At 35.3% G+C, this 25440-nt stretch overlaps 2 protein-coding genes and 1 long non-coding RNA gene across 3 annotated transcripts; all 3 read left to right on the top strand.

Annotated features, from left to right (window-relative positions):
* Positions 1-1796: 1796 nt before the first annotated feature.
* Positions 1797-3067, top strand: LOC114461057 (uncharacterized). The gene is made up of 4 exons (XM_028442908.1): positions 1797-1884; positions 2210-2334; positions 2419-2865; positions 2949-3067. The coding sequence occupies exons 1-3, from the start codon at positions 1818-1820 to the stop codon at positions 2833-2835; spliced, it is 609 nt and encodes a 202-aa protein (XP_028298709.1). The 5' UTR covers positions 1797-1817; the 3' UTR covers positions 2836-2865; positions 2949-3067.
* On the top strand, positions 2952-3897 carry LOC114461056 (uncharacterized). The gene is made up of 3 exons (XM_028442907.1): positions 2952-3225; positions 3363-3568; positions 3644-3897. Exons 1-3 carry the CDS (start codon positions 2952-2954, stop codon positions 3842-3844), a joined length of 681 nt encoding a protein of 226 aa, XP_028298708.1. The 3' UTR covers positions 3845-3897.
* A 48-nt stretch (positions 3898-3945) lies between these two features.
* Positions 3946-5216, top strand: LOC114461058 (uncharacterized). The gene is made up of 2 exons (XR_003673786.1): positions 3946-3976; positions 4737-5216. It is a non-coding gene; the product is annotated as an uncharacterized LOC114461058 (long non-coding RNA).
* Positions 5217-25440: the final 20224 nt, after the last annotated feature.

Here is a 25440-nt window from a genome sequence, read left to right as displayed (position 1 = left end):
TGTCTGTCGTCAACAGCTAGAACAATAAGAGTTAAACGTCCATTTATTTATGTCACAATAAAGCTGGATTTCTGGTTTTTAACTCGAAAACATTTGCCTGGACAAAACAAACAACAAAAATGAATAAAATAATCTTGTGCTTTTATTTTGACGAGGATAAATCGAGCAGCAGAGGATAATTTAACACATCGAACACAAACATGAAGGTAATTATGTTTCAAATTTAGTCAAATAAAGTAAATCAGGGCAAACAAACATCAGTTTTCTGAATGAATTTATTTTTTAAATCCGGTTTTCGAATTTTTTTTAATTTTTTCTTAAATCCGGTTTCCGAATTATTATTTTATTGAAATATGTTTTCAGTTCAGTTTGGTTTTTTTTTAATCCATTTTCCGCATTAATATTTTTTTCAAATCTGGGTTCTGAATGTTCTTTTTAACACAGAGACTGGTTTTAGGTCAGAGTTCATCACAATGACATCATCCACAGTGCTGGATATTAATCAGTTTATTGATTTTTACTTTGAAATCGAGTTAAAATATAAAGATATTAATGATTTGAAGTCGGCACAACTTTAACATGAGTGATGGACAGGTAAAGATGATACTTTAGTTCTAGAGGACACAGTCATCATAAAGCATAGCTTAGAGTCCTGGTTGAATTCATTAACAACAACTACAATACTACGGTAACTTCACAGATACCTGTGGATAATAATAATATTAATGCATTAGATTTTATTTATTTATCTAATGAATTCAACCAGGACTCTAAGCTATGCTTTATGACGACTGTGTCCTCTAGAACTAAAGTATCATCTTTACCTGTCCATCACTCATGTTAAAGTTGTGCTGACTGCAATGGCTGGAGAGAAAAAAAAGTGAAAATGACCGAATTTTCGGATTTTCTGCGTGAGCAAGGGTTTCCAGAGGAATGTACATTCGGTCATTTTCACTCTTTTTCCTCCTCCAGCCACTCAGAAACACGATGCCTGTCTCCACCTGTGTTTTGTGTGGGAAGAGCTTGCAGGCTTCCCCGCAAAAAATAAAATAAAATCGAGACTAAAAAAAATAAATTAAGTAAAATAAAATAATAATAATAAAAAATAAAATAAAAAATCAAGAAAAAAAAGGTTACTCCCGTACGTACGTACATACCTCACTCGCTGTTTTTTTTTTTTTATTATTATTTTTTTTTTTACTGTTTTTTCTAAAAACAAATAAAAAAAAAAAAAAAAAACATTTATTGGAACAATGTGTTTGGATTTTGAGAACTATTTTAAGTCAGGTTAAGGACAGACCACAAATTAGGTAGAGGAATGAAGAAAATATGTGCCAAAGACACCACAGCTACAGCGGAATCACATTCGTAAACAAACTGTGCACCATGCCACTTTTCATTACCACAACCCCCCCCTCAGCTCAGTGAATTGGCATCTTCCAATGCAACGCAGGACCGTCGACATTGGCCGCAAATTTAGAGCCCATTTTTCGGCGGTGAATATTCAAAACAAAAAAAAAATACTATATCTCTCCAGTTTGGTGTTTGCTGGACATCTTGAAGATTAAAGATCAGGGGGTTTTGCTTTTAATTGGCCATGTAATGTCATTATATACATGGAATTTGTCCTCTGCATTTAACCCATCCCTGAAGATGCAGTGGGCAGCCATTTTTGCAGCGCTTGGGGAGCAATTCGGGGTTATGGGAATTGCTCAACATCCCACAGTGATGGCCCAGGTGAGGCTTGAACCGGTAACCCTCCGATTACAAGCACAGCGTCCTTAATCACTAGGCCACCACTCCCCTATAGCTCCAACATGGATGAAGATGGGGCGAGCGAAACATATCCAGAGATGGACAGTATATCAGCTTCAGTATTAAGAGGTAAAATTTGTGTATTATCTTTTATAGCAACATGCTAAATGCTAACTAGCTAACGCTTCGCATGTGTTGAGAGACTACTTCAACTTTTGATTGATTTGTGTTTAACCTTGAAATTTGTTACTTGTCACTCATTTTATTTGTGGTACTGGTATTTCTTTCTTTTTTATGGTTTTGTCAGTAATATTAATTCAGTCAGTGTGCTACAGGTATACAGATTTTTGCTTTTTCAATCAACAGAGGTAATGCACACTTATACAGCTGATTGGAATATTTAGTTTAAACTTTAATAACTGCCATATTTATTCAAATATTTGTTTTTTATTAGCTGCTGGTGTGAAGATGGCCATGTTGCCCAGCCTCACTAAGGAGGATTTGCGAGACCTGTTTCCTGGGTCAGAAAACTTTTTAAGAAGAAGACACATTTGGCAACTTGTTCATGTGGATATGGAGGTGAGCTGTATTTATTGTTTGTATAAGAGTTTTGCCCCTAACTGTTAGAAGTGAGGCCAAATGTCTGTTGTGTTTATGTTGCAGAGTCAGAAATTGGATCGCCCCGCTCTTGACACTTCTGTTATAGACAGCCCATCTACGCCTTTGTTTTCCTCCTCCTCTGACAGCAACATCAGCTCTCCAACACCCTTCAATTCTCCAAAACCTAAACACAAAGATTGTTCTGGCGCCACTAAAAAGCTTCGGCTCATTAGTCCAGAGTATGTCATATACACTGACACAGAACTAGAACTAGCAAGAAGTGCTTACTTTGAAAAGCAGCGTGCTGGACAAGACGAAGACTACACCATGCCAAAAGACTTGCGCTGTAGACTCATTAGGAATACAGTAACAGGCATGATTGCTATGAAAAGAGCGTCCGAGGATGATTTTAAGTACCCAGGCTCCCATGAACTGACTGCCATGGCTAAGCGTCTAGTAGAATACTACCCAATGCTGTGAGACAAGTCTACGTCCAATACACCTGAATGGGTAAGTCTCTCATTTTGTTGAGGAATTATTTAATCTGTTACCAATGGTAATAATAGTTTGTTTTTATTGTTTTGTTATTTTAGGAAATGGTGAAGAAGCAGTTGTTGAAAAGGGTTCAGAATGTGACAACTCCAAAAAAGAAGCAAGGTCCAACCCCATCAAGAAAAGGACCTAGAAGCCTAAAATTCCAGAGCATCCAGGCGACGTGCACTGAAGAGAGTGATGAACCTTTCTCCTCCCCTGCTTCAGTCTCTTCAGCTGCTTCATCAGTCGCCTCGTCGTCTTCCTCCACTGTGATCCTAGAGAAGTCAACTCCTTCTACAAGTACTTCCCAAGAGGTGGATCTCTTTAGTGCTATAGGTTAGAATTTGACTTTACTTTTACATTTACTAAATGCTTAAGTAATATTTTCATTTGTATATCATGTTGTCAACACAGTGTTATAAATAGTTGGTGTATTGCTTTTCTTTTGATATCATTTTTGTTTGTGTTCCCAGAGAGCCCACAGAGCCAAGCGAGACACTATAAAACTCTGCAGGATTTGTACAAAACTAAGAACAAACCCAACAAGGAAGATGTATCCCAGCTGCTGGAATTGGAGTTCCAATCTAGACGAGCTTTCATTGACTCTGATGTGATGAAGGAACAGGACAGGCCTATGAAGATACTGCAGGCTTATCCATGTTTTAAAGAACTTGGCCATGGAAGTATTTTTTTCTCACTTAACTTGTATATTTCACTTGAACGAAGGCCTCTTAATTTAAATCTCTACTGTTAGATCATCGATGAACTCCAGCGAATCCTTGATAAAGGAAACCCCTTCTTCACAATGGAGCTGAAGAAACGTTGGCTGAGATGTTTTAACCAGGCACAGTTTTATGGGGTGTTCAAAAAAATCATAGGACCACCACTGCAGGACCAAGGTAAGGATGATTTATTTGCTGTTACCCACATACACAAAGACCTAAAATTATTATGATATATTATTATTGTTTAAACAGTAAAGAATGCACTTGCTGTCCTGAAAGTACTGCCTCAGATGTTCCCTTCGCATGTAGCTCTGCTGAAGAGGTTGGGACACCCAAGTGATGCTTTGATTCACATTTTGAAGGTAAGGTTAATATACATATATACACACACACACACACACGCACACGCACACGCACACACACACACACACACACACACACACACACACACACACACACACACACACACACACACACACACACACACACACACACACACACATATAATTAGAATATCATGAAAGTGTTCATTTATTTCTGTAATTCAACTTAAAATGTGAAACTAATATGTGATATAGACTCAACATGCAAAGTGACATAATGTCAAGCCTTTATTTTTATAATTTGGATGATTATGGCTTACAGTCCATTTTCAAAATATTCAAATTTTATGAGATTTTTAATTTGGGGTTTTTACCAGCTGAGCCATAATAATCAAAATTATAACAAATAAAGGCTATACATATCTCACTTTGCAGGTAATGAGTCTATCATATATTAGTTTCACAGTTTAAGTTGAATAACAGAAGTGACTTTTTCATGATATTCTAATTATAGGACGAGCACCTGTGTATATATTAGAGTGTTGCAACCCGACCGAAGTCCGACGGGACCTGTCGGAACCCAACGGATTCGGTCGGGCTCGGACAATTATTTAGAACTTATCTAGAAATATCTTAATGCCTATCGGGCTCGGTTCGGATTCGATCACTGCTCTGTCGGACGAGGGCGATGCAGTTCCGTCTTTGTGTGTGTCACAGTTGTTAAGGAGTGTTTCTATTATCATGTACTTTGTTCAAACTTATATATTTGGGTGAAGATTTAATGAATTGTTTGTTTTAGTCAGCAGAGGACCCCAACACTTACCTTCAATCAAGACCCTTGGTCAGCCCTGTGGTGATTGTCTGTGAGACAAACTGCATCCTGGTCATTGGAACAGTTCCTCTGCTGACTTTCCCCAAAGAAGACCTCAGTGAAAGCGTGATGTATCTTCTTGGCTGTTATTACACCTTTCACCTCACATATCCCAAGTGCATTGCTACCCTCCTGTCTGTGCTACAGACAGAGGTTTTGTTAGATGCCATCCATGAGAAGGACATGACTACTTCCTACAAAAAATCTATGGCTGAATGGAGAAAGTTTCATGATTAAGACAGTTTAAACATCAGTTTTAGTTTAAGTAGTTCAGCAGCATTAAGTCCCTCCTTTTAAAATGTGGCTCCTGTTCAATGATGTTAAACTACAGTCGTGTGGGGCTATTGGTTATTGCTCTGGTTTGTGGTCTTGACATTGTGATTTTTGCACAATAAAAGTGTAGAAAGATATGTCTCAAATGTTTGTTTTGTTTTTTAACTCTTATTTTAGGGTAAATTGTCTTTCATTAAATTCTGATTTTAAGCATTATTTTCATGTAAATATTATCATATTTAAGTGAAATGTGCTTGTTTTTGGAATAGCTGTTCCTATTTCAGGTTTTATTTACTAAGCTAATTTTTCTTATTTACAATAATCAGGTCTAAATAGGCCAAAAATAAGTGAATATTTCTGATTTTAAGAAAATTGATCTAAATATTACAGCTTGAAAAAAAGACAATATTGCTTGTTTTGAGTCTAAAACTACTAATTTCAAGATTGCTGTGGGTCATATGGGGCTAAACAGCAATCTTAAACATAAAGGAAACTTATGGATTGAGTGTTTTAAGCTTTGTGTTACTCTGTAAATATCATGTATAAACTCAGCTAATTATGATCATAGCAGAGGGAAAGGTAAGTTAAAAACACTCTGTGAGATTGAAAACACATAAGTTTAAAATAGGCCAACAATGATGAAAATAAATTTTACTAGACTAAACGAGGAACTATACGTAATACTATAAGTATTATAGGCTATTACTGTATTATACAAGTTATTATACTAATCATGTAATTTGGTTAGAGTGTAAGTGACCTACTGTAGGAGCACAGGGAGCAGTGATGTCACAAGACTGGTTTCATATGATGGAGCATCAACAGACCATGATGAGTCATGAAAACATGACAAGGTGTGTTTCAAATGTGTATTATACTGTGATATTACATTAGATATCATACTGATAATTTTATATGAGTTATATTAGTAATCACACCTATTCTATGTAGTAAGTTCACACTACTACTGCTGTGATGCTGCATGGTGAGGAACAATGATGCTGCACGGTGAGGACCAATGATGCTGCATGGTGAAGACCAATGATGCTGCATGGTGAGGACCAATAATGCTGCATGGTGAAGACCAATTATGCTGCATGGTGAGGACCAATGATGCTGCATGGTGAAGACCAATGATGCTGCATGGTGAGGACCAATGATGCTGCATGGTGAAGACCAATGATGCTGCATGGTGAAGACCAATGATGCTGCATGGTGAAGACCAATGATGCTGCATGGTGAGGACCAATGATGCTGCATGGTGAAGACCAATTATGCTGCATGGTGAGGACCAATGATGCTGCATGGTGAAGACCAATGATGCTGCATGGTGAAGACCAATGATGCTGCATGGTGAAGACCAATGATGCTGCATGGTGAAGACCAATGATGCTGCATGGTGAAGACCAATGATGCTTCACGGTGAAGACCAATTATGCTGCATGGTGAGGACCAATGATGCTGCATGGAGATGTTTTCAATGTGTCCTGTCTGGATGTGGTGTAAATTACCCCTCTTTTAAAGAAAATTCAAAGCAATACATACTGTATACAATACATATTAACATATTTTTTAACATTTTTTTCATTAATACAAATTTACATTCGGGAAAAAAACTATTTATGAAACTACATAAACATATATTGTATCTACACATACATATGATGGTGTACTGTATAAATATTGTCAATCAATGCAGTTATTGACGACAAATTACCAAAAATCCCAGATATGTCAATGGATTCAAATTGCCCACCACTAACTTCTGGAACAAACTGAGTTTACGTGAATCATGTGATGGTCAATTATTTTAGACTTTGTCGTACCAAAGCAGTGACCCCCAACAGAATATGTATCCCCTGCTGTGGGAGCACGCATGAAGGGCGGAGCTTTAATTCTGTGTTTAGATATCAGTTTAGCTTATTATTAAAACTAAATGCGGATTGTTACGATCATGCTTTGATTGTCAAAGATGGATAATTATTTATGGTTTCTTTTTTAACGTACGATAATTTAACGTTATTTTCAGAACATCTAATTTCAACTTAATCTAAATCTAACAACAAAACCATGTACATAAGCAGAGACAAAACTGATATAATCCAGACAGTAGATTAACACTAAAAAGACAGTTTGAGCAAAATACACTAAATCTAAATTGTTAACAAATAAAAATAATTATATTTTAAATATTAAACTTAATACACATTAAACAACTCATATACTGTATATCTATGTACATTTAAATGCTTTTATCTTCAGTACATTTATAACTCAAATCACTCTCAAAATTGTGTAGGAAGTTATTGTCTCTTTAAAATGGACACATACTGTTCTTACATCAACTTTATATGTTTATTTCCTCTGATATATTATTAAAAAACATCCACAGTGACAGGAGGTGTCACCACCTTGTTTTCTTTACACATCTAGCAGCCGAAGAAGAAGCGGTGGGCATTCTTGTTTCAGATAGAGGGTGTTCCCGTGATTAACGGAAATGCCCATTTTTGGCCGCAGATGAACGATATTGAGTTTTATGGTGTATGTTACTAATCTAGATTACCTCTTATCTAATGCTAACTTCCAGGATTTAATCAGTGTGTCCTGGACTACAAAGCTAAAGTCTTACAGAGCTAAATCACCATGGTAACTTATGCTGAACGGCTTGCCTGCCCAGCACCAGGTTTTTCTCTGTCTCAGATCTTAGTGAGTGATAAAGTCAGAATATTGATGCAATCCTTTCATTTACTGATGACATCATTTAGTAAAGATGTAGATTTATATCAGATAGACTGATCTACAGTCAGTATGACAGATCATATGCACAGATGGGTGAAGTCATATATTAATTCAATGAATGAATTAATTTATGACCTCACTCGTCCACACATACAGATCTAGACACAGGCTTCATCAGCTGACTGTGAATGTGTAAAAGCATGAGATTATTTATGATAATCCATTAAATGTGATATTCCATCTAATGGATTAATATCATAAATAATCTCACATTTTTAAACATTAACAGTATCAACAGCTTCCTGTCTGGGTTCTTTCATTCCTACCTTTTCTGTAACAACTGTGTTGTTTTTGGTCTGAATTATGGATTTTAATTATTCATCATTTTAAACTTCAGTAACACCTGACCTGTGGATCAGATTATGAAGTGGATCAGATCTGAGGGAGTATAAAAGCTCCGCCTCCTGGTGCGCTGCACTACTGTTGCTATTCACAGTCATTATGGATATAAATTCATGATATTTATTTAATCAATCAATCAATCAATAAAATGTTATTTATAAAAAGAAGCTCCTTTCATACAGTAAGTATAAGATCATAAGATGTTCCTCCTGTAAAGACACTCTGCCAGTTTTCTCCATTGTAGTGATTGGTCAGACGCTGCAAGCTCCACCCCTTTCATGTGAATGTGCACGTACCCAGACTAAAAACACTTGGCTATAATTAGCGTGTTGTTATCGACCTTCGTAGGACAGCTTCTCTCTGACAGGGAATGTTTGGTTAGTTGAAGATAATGAAGATTAATCCAGGATATAATAATCTAGATTAGTAGCATAGGGCCTTAGTGTCAGACACTTTGTTTATTTGTTGAATCCATAAATAATAAACCTTGATAATGAAACATTAACCTGTTCTCTAGCGCCACCATCAAGACTAACTTTCACTTTTACAGTTAGTGGATCTGGTGAACATTCATAGACATATATATTTACTTATTTTTATCTCTTTATAGAATGATAATAATAATAGAGTCAAAGCATGAACAGAAACAATTATTCATTCACACCAGTCATACTAGTGGTGGTAAGCTACATTGTAGCCACAGGTGTCCTGGGGCAGACTGACAGAAGTGTGGCTACCATTTGGTGCCTACGGCCCCTCTGACCACCACCATCATTCATACACAGTTCATACACATTCCTATGAAGTTATTCACTATAAAGTTTCACTCCTCTTTTAACAGAGTTTTATTTATTTATTTTTTACTTTATGGGTTTTTTTATGTTTTTGTGGTTGTTTTTTGTGTGTGAGGGGTTTCACATGTTTGAAAATGAAAAAATGAAATATCAGTTTTACTTTATAATGTCATGTATCAACTCTGTAGGTGTGGAGATGTAAAGACACACACACACGTTTTACACCAATGTGTGTAATATGTGTTCATCACAATGAATAAATATCATCATGATCATCTTATGTTTAATATATTATATCAAATTAGGAAAAGTCATGAAATATGGAGAAAAAAAAACAATAAATGCAAATGATCCTGAACATGTGCTAGCTTTAGAACAGGTGGGATTAATCAACACTGCTGTGTGTACGACCTCTGTCCACACGCTTCATAAATACTGATTCTTTTTGTACTGGTGCACATTCTACATTTCATTGGTCTGAAGGTATTTAGAACCAGTTCTATGAACGGATCAATAAATGAGGCCCCTGGACCATCAGGAAGACAACCAGCAACCTTCTTTATGTGGACTCACCGTGGGTCAGTAGATGGACCACCTTTGAAGAACATGAGTCTGTCCATGGACTCGTTACTTCCAAAGGACACACAGCTGGGTCCAGGTTCAGGTGTGAGCTGCTTCCTGCTCCTTGAACACACACACACACACACGCACATGCACGCACACACACACACACACACACACACACACACACACACACACACACACACACACACACACACACACACACACACACACACACACACACACACACACACACACACACACACACACACACACACACAGTGTAACACTGATGTACAGAGGTGTGAGTGCTGAGCTCTGACGTGGTCTCACCTCTGATCTTCAGTCTGGATCTCATGTTGTTCCTTCACCGTGTCCTGATCCATCTCCACGTCACAAGATGATGAGCTGAAGATATGAGTGTGAGACAGACAGCGCTACCTGAGTATCATGGTAAAGAGTGTAAACACACATTAGAGAAGATAAAAGATGTCAAAGCTCTGAGTTTCACAACAAATATCTGGAGCTCTGAAGTTTAACAGCACACTGACTGGATGAGATAGTGCTGCACACTGTGACGCTAACGCTAAATGCTACACACTCTGATGCTAACACTAAACGCTACACACTCTAATGCTAACGCTAAATGCTACACACTGTGATGCTAATGCTAAATTCTACTTACTGTGATGCTAACGTTAAATGCAATGCTTACGCTAAATGCTACTCGCTGTGATGCTAACACTAAATGCTACATACTGTGATGCTAACGTTAAATGCAATACTAACGCTAAATGCTCTACTAAACCAATTTAAAAAGAAGATTTCTGTTTCTTTTTAATGTTTACCAACCAAGCTAGTTAAGCTGTTTTTTTTTCTCTCAATTTCAGATACTTCATTATTTAATTTTACATTGTTAATTGCACTGATTGTAATTCATATATGTATCGGATCGGTATCGGCCAATAGGAAACACCAGATATCGGTATCGGAGGTGAAAAAAGCAGATTGGTGCATCCAGTATAACACCAGTATGTGGACAAAGATGGAGGACAACGCCACCTTTGGACTTTCACCCAATGAAATATAACACAAAGCACTCAGGCCTGTATATTAATTTCAAAAGTGACTTTATTACTAATGCTTTTTAAAACCATTAAAAACTGCATTCATACAAAAAAGGAAGATAATGAACAGAGTATAAGATGATCAGTGCTAAGGCTAACCATGAAGAAGAGGAGGTAATGCTGAGGATCCCAGGGAAAAGAAAACAACATATTCACTACTAAACAATGAAAACTAGAATATTTACATTTCCTGAAGAAAATATAAATGAGGATGCAGGTGCTGGCACTGTATTAGCTTAACATTAACATCAGCTTTAGCATTAGCACTAGCATTGAAAAAGTTGATAAAAGCTGAAATGTGTTGATTGTTTTATCTGAAAGTGAACAGACAGATGAACATGTTAAAGGTTGAAATCAGTTGAAGAATGGATGAACAGCTGAAGTTCACTGTTGAAGGTTTAAAATATTCGAATGTGGATGAAAAATGAAAAGTTAAATAGTTTAAAAAAAAAAGTTGAAAAGTTAGACATTATTTAAAACAGCATAAATTAAATTATTTGAACAGTTTGACACCAAACTTGTTGAAATGTGTTGAAAATGCAGGAGTAGTTAAAGCATGAGGGAAGAATAATAATAAAAACTACAAATTTAATAAACTATCTACTTGAAACTCTAGTAGAAGCGACAAAGCAAACACCATTAGAGAAATGAACAAACTACAAATATACCAAAACTTGAACACAATGTAAACAATGAGAAATGTCAGGATTAAAGAAGAATAAAACACACACACACACACACACAAACACACACACACACACACACACACTCTCTGCACGTGCCTGGTGCCTCATAATAATGTAGCAGGACTGTGCAATAATGCCATGGTGTTATATTTTTATTCCTTCTATTTTAATATGTCTTTCTGTATTTGATTCTTATTTATTGTCTGTAGGTTTTGTGTAAAGTGTAAAATGTGCAATAGATGATGTGTTAGCAGCTTAGAGTCCAAAAGTCATTTACCTACGGGGACACCACAGTGTATCGTGTGGTATCTTTAGTGGTTTCCATGATAATAAGGCAGTTGATGATTGACTATTGTCTAAAGTCTACACTCTGCGTGTGTGTGTTTTATTCTTCTTTAATCCTGACATTTCTCATTGTGTGAGTGAGTGAGTAACTTGAATTTGATAACACATAATGTCAGTCAACACATGCTAATTGCTAATTTCTTGCCACATATCAAACATACATATTTAGCCGACATGTTGGCAGGTAAATGAATCTGTTCCCACACAATTAAAATGTATATTTACTTCTAGAATAGTATTTAGTTGGTTTAATTATCTTACCAGGGATTTAAAACTTCAGGTTAACCACAGGTGTAGGAAAGTTAATGGTCTGGAGATGTTTCAGGAGGTGAAGTAGGAAAGTGCTGAGTCATTGCATAATGTGATTTATTTTTAAGTTAACAAATTGATTTATCATGATTTTATTTGGTGTCAAAGTAATTAATCATTAATAACCTCTGTGAGAAAATATTTATTTATTTCAATATTATTTTAAAACTATAGGGAGCCATTACGAAAGAGTCAATGGGCCACATAAGGCTTCAGAGCCACATGTTGCAGACCCCTGGCTTAGGATAGTAAATTAACCTCATTTTTATCATTTTCACACAACGTTAGCCAGTTGTTTAATTTGACCTGCTGTGCTAATGCTAGTGCTAGCACTGGTGCTGCTAAGTATGTCACAGACACAGCTTACTTGAGTATAACACCGTGTTGTGTGGCCAAATGTTTGGACATATTGGTTGTGTTAGCGCCGTTAGCCACAGATCCTTCTAGCAGGAATTACAGGTGACCATCCCAGAGGTGTGGTCTATGATTTAGGTCAGTGATTCAGCTGAATTGTTCATAATACAGTGAGCAGGTTACACGTATTCTATCCTTTTATGTCTTTATTTGCAGGTTTGGTGTTGAAGTAATCCAAAAGTAATCAGTTACATCACTTTAATATAGTGATACTTAGAGTAAGTTACTGATTCCTTTTTTAAAAAATAACTTGTAATTTGTACTGAATTACTTTTTAAAAGTAACCCTCCCAGCCATGACTACATATTCACTATTGTTACTATTAATATAATCTTATGTATCTTTGATTTTCAAAAAGTTTTATTTCCCCCCATTGTATTTATTATTATTATTATTATTATTATTATTATTATTATTATTATTATTATTATTAACGTCCTCGGGGTAGGTGCGTGGGTGGTGGGGGGACCTCATTGGCTCTGGGATAGTCTCCTCCTGCTAGATGTCGAAACCATCATTGATCCCTCTTCCTTTTATTTATTTATTTATTTATTTATTATTATTATTAATGAATGAATTAATGTGTAATTCGTGTTAGTTATACCTCCCCCCCCAAAAAATAAATAAATAAATCATTTAAAAATTACCAGCCGCCCCTTAAATTGTAGCAAAAGTATGTCAAAAACACAATATTCAATAAACTATTCAAATATAGTAGAACAGATTAATAAAATACAATTAATGGATATGGAGTCATTAGGTTATTGCAGTTTTTTCAACCTTGGGGTCAGGACCCCATGTGGGGTCAGCCTGGAATTAAAATGGGGTTTAAATGTCTAGTAATTAAAAAAATTAAATTAAATTAAAAAAAAAATAATTATTGCTTTTCAAATACACATCACAGACAATAAATATCAAATAACTGCATCTTATACATAAACATTCTCAAACATATAAATCTAGTTCAAATAAAATACAGTATATAAATACATAATCCTGGCTACTCTGTATTAATAACACACTTTAATAAACATGATCAGAAACTAATTCTAGAAAAAAATGTCCCAGGGGTCGCTGGACATTTGTGATATTAAAATGGGGTCACGACCCAGAAACTTCTGGGTTCATGTAAAGGTAAAAATAAAGTTTATATAATAATACTAGTTTAGTTTCCAGGTGAAATAAAATTGTACATATTAAAAGTTACAGGAGGGGCCCAACAAGATGGTTTGTACCCAGAACCCAAAATGTGGTGCTACGCCCCTGCCTTTCCCCCACATATTAGTCTATTATTAACTTGTTGTTGGCTCCTTCCCTCACACTCTAACAGCACAATACCATTATTATAATTATTATAATATCACACACACTTACTATGTTATAATGTCTATGACTTGTAAAGACAAAAAAATAAATACATATATCCATATAGACACACATGTGCATCCGTACATACATATATACATACAGTACATGTACATATGTATATATATATATACATGCATGGACAGAATATCTATAAATACATTAATGTATCTCTCTCTCACACAGACTCAAACCTTTTCTCTACAGAGTTTGTTCCTGGAGGTCTGCTGTCCTTCCTGTTTCAGATGTTGGTCAGTTCTTCATCTGTGTGTGTGTGTGTGTGTGTGTGTGTGTGTGAGGTGAGGACTCCTCCACACCCTCATTCCTTCCCAGTACAAAGCATTTGAAACCAGTTTACCCTCATTCTGCTGTGATGCATCACCAGTTACTGTAATTAAATACACCAACAGCTAAACCTGTCTTTGTTCCAGAGCCTTTTCAGATTTGAATGTAGTCCTAGTAATAATAATCACATTAAAAACACACTTCAGATCAGGCTTTACACCACCAGGATGTTTGGGACAATCACGCTTACATGTTTTTCTCAGTTGTTAAACACAAATACTGCTATTTGAGACACAATGACCACAACATGTAACTCATGCACCCCTCTACTATGCTCACTGACTGATCACATGACCAAACACCTGTCACAAAGGTTTATAATTATCAATCAGAGCTTCAGCATAAAAGGGCAACAGGTGAGTGTTTCTGTTTTGGACCAATGGATGCTAACATTAGAAACAGAGGCGGAGCCAGAGGAGTGAGAGGAAGAGGAGGAGGAAGAGGAAAGCAAAGGACTGTAATCTCTGATGAGATCTGAACCACTTTGGTTGATCATGTGATCAATCATGGTGTTACAATGAGGGAAGTCCCCACATTGTTCACACCCTCAACTTTGAATGAAAAAAAAAAACATCCTCTACGCTGGAAAATATGGTAATAATCGCTATGTGAACGAGCTTCAAACAATTTAAGTTGTGCACAAATTAACATGATTTTGCCAAATTAAATTATTTTCATGATTCCACATTTCTTAATGCAGTCCAAGTATGATCTATACTATGAGCTAGTGTCTATATAGACAAGAGAAAGGTCATCCTACAGGGTCATATCTCATCACCATATATGGAATCACCTTGCTCTAGAAATAGATGAGAAAAGACAACGTATCAATCAGTGAAACAGGGAGCTTGTTGTTTGACCCCCAAGTTTAAGCTAGCAGAGCATTAGCTGTTAGCAGCTAGCACTAAACAGAAACAAATAAAATAAATAACTAGCTTAACAAAAAGACACTGATCGCATGGCAACAGTGGTCTATTAATTTATTTCATTGTAAATTAACGTCATTTTAAGATAACTGTGTATTTTAATGCAAATGTAAATAGTGACGTCACAGTTGATGTTGATGTGTGTTCATTACTGATATTTTATTATTTAATGTAAATCTGTAGGTTTTGGATGTTTTCACAAAATATGAATGTCAACAGTAAAATATTTTAGTATTAATAATAATAATACTTGATGAGCTAAATTATCACTAGAGCCACTTTAAATGTTTCTATTTTGTATCAAAGTTACAGTTTGTACTAAAGTCTTCAAGCTGCAGCTGTTTAAGTTCAGTTATTGTTGTTTTTATTTTGGCTAAAGCTGTTAGTACATTACCTTTAATCTAATAATATTAATGATATGTAGTTTGAACTTGTCACTAAGATCTTTATTTAAATTAACTTTTATTTACTTGTTTGTGTTCACACAGGTGTGTCTTCAGATTAATACATGTACGTAGGTGTACCTTGGGCACTAGGGAGCCACTGCGTTACACTACACGTAGCTAGAGATTTATACGTTATTACGGGTAGAATTCAACATATGTGTCAGTTTGTTTCACTTTCTAGGGTTGGAGTCAATTACATTTTTCAATTACATTTACGTCTTCAATTATCCATGTTTGATTACGACTGAATTACAATTACAGTGACCACCATTTTTTCCATTTTCAATTATTATTGTCCCCTGAAAGTCAATTACAATTATATTCTCAATTACTAAGTTCAAATTCAATTAATACCAACTACAATAATAAATACCCCTTATTTCATTACTGTGTACATGACAATAAACACTGTGAATCTAGAATTGAATGCTCTAAAAGACCAGATTTGGCCCCCGGGCCTTGAGTTTGACACCTGTGCTTTACAGTAACAGACCACCAGGACGTCATATAATTGGCCAAAGGAAACGTCACATTGTGTACCATCATAAGTCCTACTGCACCATCATACCAAACTGGGTCCCTATGATACCAACACATAATCACATTTCTAGATGGACTTCACGATGCAGTGGTACAGGATAGACCAGAGCAGTCCAGGTTTGCTGGGCGACCGTGGCAGTGGGTCGTCTTCTGATCGAGAGGTTGGGGGTTCGATCCCAGTACCTGACTATGTGTCGAAGTGTCCTTGGGCAAGACACTGAACCCTAAGTTGCTCCCAGTGGTTGACTAGCGCCTTGCATGGCAGTCCTGTCCCACTGGTGTGTGAATGTGAGAGTGATTGGGTGAATGAGCTGATATGTAAAGAGCTTTGAGACTGTTTCAGTGTGGTGATAAAGCGCTATATAAATCAAGTCCATTTACCATTTGTTGTCTGGGATCATGTTGGTTTCCATCAGGCTGCTCTGGTCCACAACTGGTTCACCAACCATCATCCATTAAAAGTTGTGTATTTGCCCCTTACTCAGCATTTCTGAATCCTACAGAGGACTAGGTTTGGAGATGGTGTGTATATGACCACCAACCACATGCCCGTATGTCTCTTCTGCAGACACTGGATCAGGTCTGGGGGGACATTGATGTGAGGTCAAGGGGAGATCCTGTGGTCAGACCCCAACAGACGGATGGATCCATAAGCACACTTTATTGTGTTTTTCTATGTTTACACTATATTGTTTTATTTCTGCTTTAGCTGAATTTACTGAATTGTAAAATACATTATTGTAATAATTTAGAATTGATTATTTCATTTTTTAGTTGAACAGTGAAAACTAAAGACTGCAGTGTTTTCTATAAAGTAGACTAGTGCATTGCTGCTCATTTGAAAGTGTATTTATATGATAGAAGTGTGTATCATTTTATTATTACAGTGATATTTAGACAAAGGATTGTTAGGTTATGATAGCAGAGTTTATATTTGACATAGATGTGAATGCTTTATTTCACAGTGTTGTGTCTTATTTGCTGTGTTTAGAGTTTTGACTCAATGAACAATGTTTTACAGTTCACGTTCAATCAATAGATAGAAATAGAATAGAATAGAATCAACGTAATAGCAGAGGCCCCTCCCACCAACATTCCAGTACACTTTAAAGAGTGTTAATGTCTATGGTCATATTTCAGGTCAGAAGGTGAAATGATTCAATTACAAACTTTGATCAGTTCATTCAGATGGTCTTTATATGGTGGAGAACAGTGGTCTGGTGTGCTAATAATGGTGTGCTAAAAATCGTGTGCTAATAATCGTGTGCTAATAGACGCGTGTTAATTATCGTGTGATAATAATTGTGTGCTAATAATTGTGTGCTAATAATCGTGTGCTATCAATCATGTGCTAATAAATGTGTGCTATTAATTGTGTGCTAATAATCATGTGCTAATAATTGTTTGCTAATAATCGTGTGCTAATAATCGTGTGCTAATAAACGTGTGCTAATAATTGTGTAGCATGCCACACTCAGTGGTTCCCAAACTTTTCACAGTCCCGTAACCCCTACTCCTGCACACTTAAAAACATAATGGAATGCAGTGTTTTTCAACCTTGGGGTCATGACCCCATGTAGGGTCGCCTGGAATTCAAATGAGGTCCCCGAAAATCATAATTTATAATAATAGAAAATAAACTGATAAATAAATGTATTCTTAAATTCTTTTTCAAATGATAACACCACACAAAACAATGTTAAACAACTATATTCTATACTTTCACTTTCTAGAATAGAAATCTAGTTCAAATAAAACAAGTATAAAAAATAGTTAGTATAAAGATATCTGAGCTGGTGCATCTCATCAAAAGCTAATTCTAGAAAAAAAAGGTTTCTGGAGAAGCTAAAAATGTGTACTATTAAAAATGAAGTCAAGACACATAAAGAGTTGTGAACTACTGGTGTAATGTCATATACAGTGTAGCCCTACAGTAAAATGTGTCTCTGAATCTGACCTATCCTGTTAATGAATAATATATAATAATATAAGAAGAATAACTACAATATCATAAAAGAAAATGAAATTGAGGATGCAGGTGCTGGCATTAACATTGGCTAGCATTAGCTTAGCATTAGCAATATGCTAGCAATATCATTAGCCTAATTGAATTGAAAACACTTACAAGATGTATATGAGTTGTTTCATACATGATTAATTAAAAACACTATGTATTCTTATAATACTATTATTAGGATATATTTTATGTAGTCTTATTTTGAAGGGCCAATGCATAGAGACATGAAGCTGATAAAAGACAGATGTTCTCCACCAGATTATAGCTAAACAGCTAGTTTCCATCTGTATAAAACATAAAATAACATACAATCAATGACAATAGTAAAATGTACAAGAACAATGAGTTAAGAACAGTCAGAACATGCACTCTCACATGCACATACATGAACAGCATCACACCTGTACATGACATCCACACCTCTCATTTACAGTAACACACCTGGACAAACACATCCTCTCATTCATTATTGATAAACAATAACCATCAGTTCAATACACAAAGTACATTTCATCAAATCCACATGAATGTGTTGTTGGTAAGTTGTAAGTCATGTGGTTCAAACATAGTGTCCACCTCAGTGTCCGTGTGAGCAGCTTTGATTGTTCCACAGACACTTTTGAAGTTCTACAGTGAACAGAAAACACTCACTTTGACTTTTCAGGTGTGTTGTGAGCTCGTTCAATTCCTTTATTGCTTTCTATGAGAAGGATGATTGTGGCTATGGTACACTGCCCCCTGGTGGAGGCTCGTATGCTTCTAGTTGTCACAGCAGAAGTCAACTGTACAAAGTTCTTAGGAGGTGCTGGTGCACAGTTATGTCACATTCTATGGGCCAATCGTATTGATGCAAATCTTTGAATGTTGTCAAAATGTAACAGTGTTTATTTTTAAAGGACTAAACAGTGATGGTGTTGTGGTGGTTTTCAGTGTTTCTTCTATTCTATTGGATGGTAAATCTCTGCTGTCTTCCAGCATGTGAGAAGACCAAGCTGGTCCAGACATGTCTGTTATGAGATTAGAGTTATGACTTCATGCACATGCTGCCTGGGAGGGGTGCAGCTAGTCATGTGACCTTCACCAACCAATCCAGTCTTTTGAACATCTCTTCACTGTGAACGATGGGAACCCAGTCTCTGTAGAGAGACGTTCACTTTTCTTTATTTTTACCCTTCGGGGGAGGGGCTTCACTTTAGTTGTGTCAGTAGTGCGTTGGAGTGGGCGGAGAGAGGAGTGTAATGAGTGTAGGAGGATGGAACAGCAGCAGCACTTGGAGAGTAGTACGGTGGAGAGGAGGAGTTGGAGGATAATAATGATACACACAGTGGACAGCAGAAGAGGATTATTGTTAGACTTTGATTTTATACTTACAACTGTTGGAAGTTTTTAGTGCATAAGGCAGCTTCTACTATTGAAATATGTTTGTTCATATTACTGGAGTTACATACAGAGTATTGAGATAATGTTGTGTTTTTGCACTGAAATCCCTCTTCTTGATGTACAGAGTACAGATTAGAGAACTACTTATTATTTATTTGTTCTTCTTTTTTCTTCTTAACTATATAATACTTGAAATATTTTTACTGCACTACAATATCCAGGTACTTAAGTAATCGCAGTTGTGTTTTTTTTTGTTTCAATATTTTTTTATTTATTTTTTGTTACATTTATATTTGTGGTTCTTAATCTGAGGAGAATAAAAAGTTATTTTGCATGAAAGTTTATTGTCAGTTTTTCATATGATATGTCAAAATAAAGCTATTTTTACACCATTCCAACATGCATATCACCTGTTATGACAATAACACATCAATAAAACTACTATTTTTTGTTCAGAAGAAGACAATATGTAATGTACCAACAACTGAACACATTTGATATGATATGAATTGTAATATATCACTCATCACAGTGTTTAAAGCTCATTTCATGAATAAAAAAAAAGGTGAATAAGTGAAAAGAGCCAGTGTTTTGAACGGCTCTTTAAAGTGAACGGCTCCTGAATGAACGTCTCCCTTTAAAGAGCCATAAGTCCATCACTAGGTGAAGCCACAATCACATGTGTCACATGGATTTTATCCATGGCATGACTCAGCATCTTTATGAACCATTGTGTAATGTGGACATGTCTGCTTGTCCCTGAGAAACTCTAGAGGAAGTGTTGCTGTTAGGAGGAAGAAAGAGCTGAACGCTCTGCTTCTCTGCTATGCATTGAATCTGCACATACTTGTTTTATTCTCTGCTTAAATGAGCATTAAGCTCCTTCTTTAAAAGCCTTCTTTAACCTGCAGTCTGATTATTGCTCTGCAGTTCTTAGCTATGATTACATGATACCAGGAGTACTATGAGTGAAGTAGTGTCATGCACTGAACGTGTTTACACGTACACAATAACAGCTTTAATTATCATTCATACATTTTAATAGCAGCAGTCTGTATGCTAACTTCAATTACATCAATGAATATTTAAGTCAATTTGAAAAAAACATTTATAATAAATGCTATATCAGAAACATGGATCAGTGCTGATAAAGGAATGGATTTTGAACTGGATGGATATGAATGTAACTGTGTAAACAGAAAGAACAAGAGTGGAGGAGGAGTGGCTGTGTATGTGGATAAAAAGTGGAATTATAAATATGAAAATTGTGATTGATAACTTATTAGAATGTATAACATTAGAAATATGTGAAATTTAATAATCAGCTGTAGATACAGAGCACCAGGCTCTAGTATTGATGCATTCAAGGACTGGATAGGGGAAAAGTTTTCAGAAACTAATCATAGTGGTTTTCATCTGTGGTGACTTAAATATTGATCTATTAAATCCAAATAAGCACAAAATGACAGACACATTTATCAATACAATGTACAGCACGAGTTTCTATCCAACAATCACCAGAACTAGTAGAATCACATCCCATTGTGCGGCTTTCATTGATCACATATTCACCAACAATATTGATCATAATACAGTGAGCGGACCAATAATCAACCACATCAGTGACCACCTGCCAGTTTTTAAACATGAATCAGCCAGAAGAAAAAACTACATTCAGACGAGTGAGGATAGAGGAAACTATGAATACACTAAACAATCATTTACTGGAACAACTTTGGAGAAAAGCTATAGAATGAAAGTCACATTGATAGCGCATATGGAACTTTTTTTAAAGAATATTCATAACACAATATGATAAAAACTGTCCAATAAAACAATACTACAGAAAACTAAAATATAAAGATGGACCATGATTCACAAAGGCATTACAAAAAGCCTGTAAAAAGAAATATACACTATATAGAAAATGTATAAAACTAAGGACTAAAGAGGCAGAAAATACATATACAAAACACAAATTATTAATATTAATATTATAAGGGTATGTAGGAAGGAACACTATAGTACAATATTTTATAATAACAAAAACAATATTAAAGGAATATGGGACATATTAAATAGTATTATTAAAAATGGTGCTAAACAACAAAACTACCCTCAATACTTTACTGATAACAATATTAAAAAGGTCAATATGGATGATGTGGTTAACAGCTTTAATAATTTATGATGTAAATGTTGGACCAAACCTGGCAGAAAAAATCCCTGATCCATTGATACCTGAGGATTGGAATAATAACATTATAGCCAGAAATCCCAGTTCAATGTTACTCACAGCAGTGGAAGAAAAATAAATCATAGATATTATAAATACATGTAAATACTAAACATCTACTGACACAAATGGAATTAATGTGAAAAGTCATTGAGGGGATTTTAGAACCACTAACCTACATGCTTAACTTATTGATCCAAACAATACGCTATAGATCGCAGTCATCAGTCTTTATTCACCGTAAAAAAACATTTGACACAGTCAATCACAACATATTAATCAATCAACTTGAACGGTATGGGATAAGGGGGATAGTGTTGCACTGGATGAGAAATTATTTTAGTAACAGAAAACAATTTGTGAAATTGGAGGAATATTCATTGTCATGCTTGGACATTGCTTGTGGCGTCCCCCAGGGGTCAGTATTAGGTCCCAAACTGTTCATACTTTATATAAATGACATATGCAAAGTTTCAAACATATTAAAATTTGTTTGACTTTCAGATGACCCTACTAATTTTTGTTCAGGGGAGGATTTACAGGAACTACTAGGGAGGATCACTACTGACATGTGCAAACTGAAAATGTGGTTTGACAGAAACAAATGATCATTAAACTTAACTTAAAACCAAATTCATGTTATTCAGCAACCACAATAAGAATACACAAGTACAGATACAAGTAGATGGTGTGGATATGGAAAGAGGATATGAAAACCAATTTCTTGGGGAAATAATCGATGATAAAATAAAATGGAAGTGTCATGTAAAACAGGACAAAAAAAAATGTCAAGAAGCATTTCAGTTCTGAGCAAAGCCACATTCTCTACTGTTCACTGATTTCACCATATTTACACTACTGTGCAGAGGTTTAAGGCAATACTTACAAATGTGCGATACAATCAATATCCATACTGCAGAAAAGAGCCATAAGAATAATTCATAATACTGGTTATAGAGATCACACAAATTCACTATTCAAAAAATCAAAAACATTTAAATTCACTGATCTGGTTAATTTTCAAACAGCACAAATCAAAGCAATAAACAATCTACTTCTTGGATATATTCATGAACGGTTTTTTTTATTAGAGATTGGGGTTATATATCACTCCCTGAATGAGAGGCTTGGATATATTAATTAAAAAAAAAACATAGCCTGCATAAAAAAACGTAATGAATGTAATAAAGTGTGTATATGAGTGGTTTCAAACCTATTTTAGGTCGAGATCACATTTTTAATATCACACATTTCTGGCGACCCCAGAGACATTTTTTTTCTCTAAAATTGGTTTTTTAATCACATTTGTTTTACTGTGTTACAAATACAGAGTAAGGACTAGTGTACAAAGTGACAATATGCACGCTCAGTTGTTTTTTATACTGCATTTTAAATTAAAATATATTTATATTAGAGAAAGTGAAATAGAATACAGTTGTTTGAGATTGTGTGTGGGTTTTAATTTGAAAAAGAAGAATACATACTTCCTACTGTATGTTTATTTTGGTGATATATTGTATTGTTTTTTTAGTTGCACAAAATAGATAAATAAAAACATTTCATTTATTTATTTAAAAATATTAAATATATAATTTCAATCAGTCATTTATTTCATTTTATTATTACCAGATGCTTCAGACGACCCCATTTTATTTCCAAGAGACTCCACATTGGTTCACAACCCCAAGGTTGAAAAACATCAAGAGACACAGTAAATTGGCCCAACTTTTGAGCGTTCCTTCATGCCCTTGCTGATGAGCTAGAATGTTATGCTTGGTATGTGTTTATTCCTTAGGTTCTCTAGTTTCACATGATATATGTATCTTCTACATCGCATTAAAACTGGACCCACTACACCCTCTAAAAGGCGGTTTATAGTTAACCCGGCGACAGGCACTAGGCTACCAACAGAGGTGGGTTGTACAGCAGTACTCATAGTGTTAATGTGTTATATATATATATACTCTGAAAATGGAGCTGAAATCTTTAGCAAACGCTCGCTGTGATGTCATCATCAGGACATTTAAACATAATACATTTAAATCAAGCCTATGACGGCTCAATGTTGCTAACAATGACGCTATGAGGATCCTGCTGAAAAAAGCTGGCTGGGAAAGTGTAAGTGAGATGTTCTGTCAAGCAGGAGTTTCTACTTTTCAGGCTCTTATGTAAAATGTGATGTATAAATGTATACGCAGGCTAGAGGACTCTCAGAACACCATTATAATGCTGTTGACTAATCACCCTCATAGTGCTGTAAAATACCAGTCATCCTTGTGGAGGCACTGGTATGGGTGTCTTTTAGAAATAGGTGATATCTGTGATTGTTCTGATATTTTTATACTGTTTTTAGTCCTAGTTTTATGTATTTGTTCATGTTTTTTATGGACTCCTATGTCTGCTAATAAAGATGATGATGAAACACAAAGGGTTGAAATTGTACGTGTCCAGTTATATAAACAACTATGAAGGTAAGTTAACAGTTGACCAAAGCGACTCCGATACATGCTAGGTTAGCGTCATGAAGTGTTTGTTTGTGTGATGTATTATCCTAACCCTAATGTTAATCTCAGTCTGAAACAAGGAGGCAGGAGAGGTCACAGTCAGGGCTGAGTGCTACAGGTCCATGAGGAAAAGCCAGAAGCTTCACTGTGTGAGTGGAAGAGAAAGTCATCCTACAGGTTCACTTAATGCTAACAAACACGTTTCTGTTGTCAAATCAACTTTCTGTGACTCATGTCATTGCTGCAAATAACAGATAAAGACTATCATTCAATCATTGTATCATTTTTATTTATTAGCATTTATTTTGTTTCCTCACAGGAGTTGAAAACTGTTTCAGGAAAAAAACGTCAATATTTCTGAAAAACAGGATAAAAAAAAATCAATGTGGAAAACACGGAATTTGGGAAAAAATAAAACGAAGATTTTATAAGTCCCTAATTATTGCAATATATAACTACATAAAAATAATTATTTTTTAATTTACTACTTTGTATGCACTCATTTCATAATACAGAGGCAAACTCTAAACTTAATTTAATTTTTTATATATTTTGTCAATAAATATTTCATGAGTAACATAGTTGTCTTTGTCACATTTTATTTGACATTAATAATTAATTATGCACAATGATAAATATTGTACATGATATGAGTGATAACACGTGTTATACAATAGATGTAACTTAATATTTTTACATGTCCTTTGGTGTACCATGGGTACATAAAGTTAGTGAACCACTGTCCTAAGGTACCGAGGTTTCATATTTAGAAATAATGTAAAATTAATGGTTCTCACAGAAACTACATTGTGTTCTGGATTTTTATAATTTCAATTAAACGTCATTAGTTTTAAAAGGGAATTGACAGGAACTAAAAAATCAGTGACCAAACAAAAGCAGAACACGACTTAAATTAACATAACATTTTAATAAAGTAGCATTCAAAGGCTTGAACTGTATGAAAACATATTTCATATAATTATAAACACTGATAAGATTTAGAATAAAGGGGTTGTGAAAGTGAACAGATGAATGTTGACTACTGCTACAATTTAACTATTTTTAAAAGGGATTTAGATTTAAAGTACAAACAAAAACTGCTTTAATGCACACTTAGATCTGAGCAACTCTTTTTATATTCACCAAGGTTTTGGTCTGACAACCATCATCATGTCATTGCAAATAACATACACACAGTGGAGGCTGACCAATAGAGGGCGCTA

This window comes from Gouania willdenowi, unplaced genomic scaffold, assembly GCF_900634775.1.
Source record: "Gouania willdenowi unplaced genomic scaffold, fGouWil2.1 scaffold_89_arrow_ctg1, whole genome shotgun sequence".
NCBI classification, from domain to species: Eukaryota; Metazoa; Chordata; class Actinopteri; order Blenniiformes; family Gobiesocidae; genus Gouania; species Gouania willdenowi.
This window is presented reverse-complemented; position numbering and strand designations above follow the sequence as displayed.

Coding starts and splice junctions, on each gene's coding strand:
- LOC114461057 (XM_028442908.1), top strand. CDS start 1,818: ATGGATGAAGATGGGGCGAGCGAAACATATCCAGAGATGGACAGTATA. Junction 1,885..2,209: donor ATCAGCTTCAGTATTAAGAG/GTAAAATTTGTG, acceptor GTTTTTTATTAG/CTGCTGGTGTGAAGATGGCC. Junction 2,335..2,418: donor TTGTTCATGTGGATATGGAG/GTGAGCTGTATT, acceptor TTTATGTTGCAG/AGTCAGAAATTGGATCGCCC.
- LOC114461056 (XM_028442907.1), top strand. CDS start 2,952: ATGGTGAAGAAGCAGTTGTTGAAAAGGGTTCAGAATGTGACAACTCCA. Junction 3,226..3,362: donor GGATCTCTTTAGTGCTATAG/GTTAGAATTTGA, acceptor TTGTGTTCCCAG/AGAGCCCACAGAGCCAAGCG. Junction 3,569..3,643: donor GTTTTAAAGAACTTGGCCAT/GGAAGTATTTTT, acceptor CTCTACTGTTAG/ATCATCGATGAACTCCAGCG.